General features: G+C 39.3%; 1 protein-coding gene across 1 annotated transcript in view; it reads right to left on the reverse strand.

Moving 5' to 3' along the window:
- Positions 1 to 1,334: 1,334 nt before the first annotated feature.
- znf366 (zinc finger protein 366) overlaps positions 1,335 to 6,224 on the reverse strand; it is a 9,663-nt gene continuing 4,773 nt past the window's right edge. Inside the window, exons 4-7 of the mRNA XM_017306495.1 lie at positions 5,903 to 6,053; positions 4,763 to 4,954; positions 3,019 to 3,193; positions 1,335 to 2,938 (exon numbers count right to left, since the gene is read on the reverse strand). Of these exons, the coding sequence (XP_017161984.1) occupies positions 2,364 to 2,938; positions 3,019 to 3,193; positions 4,763 to 4,954; positions 5,903 to 6,053 (1,093 nt within the window). The 3' untranslated portion in view covers positions 1,335 to 2,363. The remainder of the gene's footprint in view (positions 2,939 to 3,018; positions 3,194 to 4,762; positions 4,955 to 5,902; positions 6,054 to 6,224) is intronic.

A 6,224-nucleotide genomic window follows, 5' to 3' on the forward strand; every position in this document is an offset into this window, starting at 1 on the left:
CAAGAGGAGCCATAACCAAGTATCGACTGCATAGAAATGCAAATACTAATTGTGCTTAAAACATGTTATTAATTGAGTCAATGTGACATTCTAATTTTCTGAGACACTACACATTGGGGTTTCTTTACCTGTAGGACATAATCATCAAAAAAAAAAAAAATGAAAGCTGGAAATATTTCGCTCTTTGAAATGAATTCCTATAAAATGACCGTTTCACTTTCTGAGATGACTGGTAAGAAATACTGCACTTTTACACAACATCCAAATTGTTTGTGATGATCATAGGTGGGCAGTGTTCAAAAAGGTAATCTAAGTAAGACTAGTGCTACATCAGTATACTTTTACTGAAGTAAAAGTAAAAAGTAAAAGTTTTTACTCGGGTAAAAACCTCTTTCTCTATCTGTGCTACAGAATCCCTCCACTTTGTTGCAGAATGTACTTTTTCTGAAGAAAAACCTCTACCTGCAGTGCATTTCTGCATATTCTTTGACTTCTCATTCTCTCCTAAGTTTCAGTTCATGAAAAAGCATCATACTGACGGCAACACTTGTAAAAATCTACCTTTCCTCAAACCTCCAAGCTGAAACTGGTTACACACACGAGACAATGAGATTCCTTTGAGAGGAGCTGAGTGTTGACGGCAGATATGCACCGTTTGTGGCTTTTTCTCTCGAAGCCAGGGGCTGGGATTGAAACGTGTAGGTGAGGAAAGGAAAGAGGAGGAGGATGTGAGAACTTCCTCAAACTGTTTGCAGTTTCGCCCTCTGGGACACGGTGGTCGCGGCTGGGCAAAAATGGAGAAGCTGCTGTTCTGCATTTCACCTAACAAGAAATGACTGCATTTACCTGAACTGGCACGATAGCGTGAGGTGGAAACGAGTGATGTGCTCTGTTGCGTGAAACAACACAAACACTAGGTTGCATTTATTGCTTTCTAATGCAGGAAGGCTCACACATGACTGCGTGAGCTGTTCTGCACAGTCATGTGTTATTTAGCATGAAAACCACTGTTCAGGCATCAATCTTTAGAAAAAGCAGTAATTTTAGTTTTAGTAGATTCTTCTGCAATGAGGAGTAACAATGCTTTACTCTGAGTCGCAGACACAACCAGCTGTTTGTCTGGGACACCCACTGTGTCCGTCACTGTTTGATCACAACCTAAAAGACAGAAGGGGATAGGTGTTTTCTCTTCCTCTTCCTCTGCTTTGAAAGAGAAGCAGAGGGAGCAATGCAAGCTTTTTGAAACTTGCAGCAACCATCTAATGTTTGGTGCAGCACTTGTCGGTCAGACATCTAACGCCATCTTTAAAATTACTCCAAAAAAATAAATAAGAGAATTTGCAGGTTTGTGTTTATTCAGTAGAAACATGTTATTGCTACAATTTAACAGCAGTAGGCTAGAAAACCCACACAGCAAATGAGAACAATAGTCTTATTAAATCATACAGATTCAAAATTTAGACACTAAAGAAACTAAATCACAGTTTATTACACAAAAAGTCAAATTTGTGCAGTTGAAACCTGATTACAATTTGGTTTTCGCATGATCTCCCACAAAAACTGTCTTCAAACATGCTAAGTAACACAATTCAGTCACAGTTAAAGCAAAATTATGTGAACATTGTAAATTGATTTGTAAAAAATAGCACATTAAATAAATCTTTCATTATATTTACAAATTAATTTCCATTTATAAATCAGAATATATTCCCAATGTCTGATATTGGTAGCAATTCACAGCTTTAAGCATCCATGTGTATTTTATGATCTGCATATCAACACAATATGTTAGAATTAAAAATACAATTGAAGATCAAACACAAAAACATAATCTCAGATTTTTTTTTTGTGTTCATCTGTTTATTTTTGAACAGACGAATACTGTTGGGCATCTTGAAATTGTCCACAGTTTTCTTCCAAATGTCTCATTTTTAAATTTTATTCTATTTATTAATTTATGTCACAAATGAATTGGTGTGTTCGAAATGTTGATTTCACAGCTGTAAGTTAAATTAGTTCAAATGTTGTGGATTTCTATCTCAAGATCTTATGGTGCCATAACATCTTCATTTGATCTTTTTCTCCAGTTGTTTAAAGGAATTATGATATTAATGTATGTCAATTTGAAAGAAAGTAATAAAGTATATAAGGAGTCTTGCTATTTCAGGCACATATAAATCATTTATAAAATTGTATCTGACCTAAAGTAGGAAAGGTTTTGTCCGATTTAATGTCAGACAAAATAAAAATTTATTGTCTTTGTATGGTTACTAATAGAGACACTTTTGCTCACTTTTGCCATTGACAAATTTTTCTCACTCTCTAATTCGTGATTTAACTTGTAATTTATTTTGTGTGCTCTTTCAATTTTCCTCCGTTACGTCGATGCCTCCATAACTACCATCCAGCGGCTGTTTGCTTTCCTCACGCTCGTCTTCTGAAATCGAGTCATAGTCAAATGACTCGGAGCGGACTCTTTCAGCGTATCCCTGCTCATCCACCTCTTCATCAGACTCAACAGAGGATTCTGACTGCAGGAGGCGGCGTGTATTACTAAATTGACCTTGTGATTTTTTCTCTCCTTCCAAAGACTCGTCCTCTGAACTATCCAGGTACTTCTTTAGTTTCGGCATCTTGCCAGTTCGAAGTTCATCAGCCTGATCGTCCTCTCCCTCCTTCAGGTCAGAAATGTACTGGTCCGTGCCTGGGGGCTCTTGCTGATCCACCTCTGGACTGTACTGGCTCCTTCTGTACAAACTCTCCTCATCCTCCTCCTCCTGACAGGAGCTTCCTGGGATGCTTTCGCCGTCAGACTGTGAGAGACGGAGGCTGGGCATGCCTGGAGCTTTCTGGGAGAGGTCGAACGGTTCCTCTTGGCTATAGTGGGAGATGAGGCCCATGGAGCTGTTCAGGCAGAGGCGTCCTCTTTGACGAAACACTAAGATTAAGGAAATGTTAAAACGTTTAGCAACTTTTACTGGCGAAAATGTTAAATCCTTGCAGTGTTTTCCTACTTACATCTTTCGTCCAACCCTCTGTCCATGACTCCGTGTTTAACCTTCATGTGTCTGGTGAGGTTCCCCTTCAAAGTGAACTTGCTGGGGCAGTAGAGGCATTTGAAGGGTTTACTGTCTGAGTGAAGATGCATGTGTCCCATTAGGTTGTGCATTCTGTTAAATTCCTTCCCACAAAGCTGAAAGAGAAGAAATTACATGCGATGTAAGGTTTCTGATTAGCTAGCGAGATGCCAATGCTGCTTTTAGCTGTTCTGAATCCAGTTTCGTCTTTTGCAGGATCCTTGTTACGTTCTTTCATTCCAATATCGCTCAATTGTAAAGGATTTACTGTATTCAACATCAACAATGATTGTCGTGCATAACAAGTGTAACAAAACGTAGAGTTTGAAATTTCATTTTGTATTCCAGAAATTTAAGGTTAAGCTAATTCATGGACATGTTAGATGTTATTCTAACATTTAGACTTATCAAATATGCAATATTTCTTTATCTTGCCTTCCTGATTGTAATGGTATTATGTTTATGCCAGCTTGAACTGGAAAACTATTATTACATCTTATGATAAATTGCAAGTAGGTTAATATTTAAGGTCCTACACTTTAGTGGATGTTAAGATTTGCCTGCAGCAGCAAAACTTTACAGAATATTTTTAATGGAAGTTGTATTAAATGCCCAAAACTAAAATTTATTTGCCATAAAAAGAAAAATAACGAAATAATGAAACTGTACTTCGATATAACTTTAGAAAATGTATTTCTCTGCAGCATCTCAAAGCTAATCTCAGACTTTTCCTCTCTGTTAAATCACAGAATGCAGAGCAGCAAAGCAACACGTAATCATGAATGAATGTGCAGACAATAGGACACACACCCTTTCTTCCTCCCTCTATCCTTGTTTTTCTGTTTTCCTCTCTGTCTTCACCCTCCCTCTCTCACTTCTAACACACACACGCACACACCCCTACACGCTCACACACACACGTACGCACACACACACACACACACACACACACACGCAAACGCGCACTCGCACAAGAAAAACAGAAAGAACTAGAGGCAGAAAGAGAGGAAGCAACCCTGAGACAGGGCCAGGAGGAGAACAGGGAAGGGCAACTCCTGCGCTGTCCTTCCTCTGCATTCTTTTTTATTAGGGTGGTCCTTTCCTTCAGGAGGAGAGAGGGACTGTAAACTGTCCAAGAGGACCGTGAGAAAACAGGAAGCTCCCTCGAGCAGCAGAGAAAGCGAGATGAAATCTATTTGTGGGCCCTGTTCTCTGGGGAGACTGAGGGGGGCCATTGTTAGAAAGGCGGTTTGCACCGCTATATCCTTCCTATGGACGAGGAGGCTCCCACTCCCATGAGCCTCTCTGCTATCTGGTCATCGTCTCAGCGCTTATAACACATAGGTCACTCCAGAAAAGAAGGGAACTTTCTTTGACAGCAGGGAACACCTCAGATTGGTTGGAATGGTTTATCCTTACAATAAATCCGGACCCTCAATGACCTTTACCTCACAGGGCAAAACTAGAAAAATCCATTTAGTTATTAAGTATTGTGCATGCAAAACAATTCACCTTTTCCTCACAAATGTTAGCCATCACTCGGCACATTAATAAAGTCCTCTGTATCCCTTTTCTGCATTTAGTTTGTCAAGACCTCATGACTCTGTTTTTGTGCACAAAAGAAAAGTTACAACAATATACATATACATCCAAATATCTCCACCTCAGACCAACATTTGACCAACCTTGCATTTATAGGGTTTGATGTCCGAGTGGACGATCATGTGAGCCTTGAGAGTCTGCTTCTGAACGAAGCTCTTGAAGCACATGTGGCACTGGTAGGCCCGTATGTTGGTGTGGATGAGGACGTGGCGCTTCATGTTGGCCAACAGTGTGAACTCGCGGCCGCAGATGCGACACTTGTGCTCCTTCACCCCCTAAAGAGCAAGAACATGAGAGGTGAAAGACAAATCTGTAGTTTAAATTTAGCTTAGAAAATGCCGAGCTCTGGACAGAAACTCAACATCACGTGTGTCATAAACCCGAGGCCCGGGGGCCAAATCTGGTCACATAAATGGAGCTTTCAAGATAACAGTTGTGTGATTCAATATCATCAATCAAATCAGAGCAGTTTTATTTGTGTACTGCCAAATTCAATGCGACAGGTTGATTTAATTTCAAGAAGCACTCATAAAATGCAGAGACGGGTGTTTATTAATATCTTAAACAATTTGTTAATGTTACCAACACATTCTGGAACAACTGCCCCTTTGACGACATTTGCGATTTTGAGTTTGATACCCTAGCTCTATGGTGTTTAATGTATAAACATTTTGCACTGCGCAGTGCAAAATATTTGAATAAACAGCGTTTATTCAACATTTATAGTAAAAACATTAAATATGCAGCAAACACTGTGTTTTTACAATGGTATGGCAAAGGCAAGCTGTAATGAATTTATGGCAACCCTTCAAGTAAAACATTCTTGGCATCAATAACAGCTAAAGAGTAAAACGTACTTGTTAAAATTTTAAGCATTGATCTTATGTTGAAGAAATTGCACTGACTCATGTATGTATTCTTACCTGAAACTGAATTGCTGGAATTTCCCTTATGTTTACTGGCATGAATAATGAAGACATCTTTCTTTTATTGCAATGCTTCTTTTTAAAACAAACAGTTCACAAGGAGGAAGTATTGGGTTTAATTTCAAGATAAATAAGCGTGAGAAAAATACTTCCATTTTTCTTTAATCATCCATCATATATGGATGATTCAGCAAATCCATGTATGATGATTTGCTGAAGTTTAAAATTTGCGTTTCGGTGTCCTCTTCTCTCAAAGATAATGGTTTCTGTTTTGTATTGCCTTCCTTTTGAACCTACTTTGTGAGTGAGGATGTGCTGCTTCAGGTGGTGCGACTGGATGAACTCCATCCCACACTCGCTGCAGATGTACGGTCTGATGTCCTTGTGTTTCATCATGTGGTTCTGAAGCTGACTCGGGTACTGGAAAGTTTTCTGGCAATCTGTGCACCTGCAGGAACCGAAGATGGTTTTTATTCAACCGTGCAGAGAGGACGAAGAAATGCATGTTTTTCTTACAGGCCGTTGTCTTCCTACATTGTTCTCACTTTTGATTTTTATGACGTCAATTTTCTGCCCGGTTTTAAAATTGCGTTCTGCTTTCATGGGGAAATCACCCCCC

The sequence above is a fragment of the Poecilia reticulata genome, linkage group LG9, assembly GCF_000633615.1.
Source record: "Poecilia reticulata strain Guanapo linkage group LG9, Guppy_female_1.0+MT, whole genome shotgun sequence".
Lineage (NCBI taxonomy): Eukaryota > Metazoa > Chordata > Actinopteri > Cyprinodontiformes > Poeciliidae > Poecilia > Poecilia reticulata.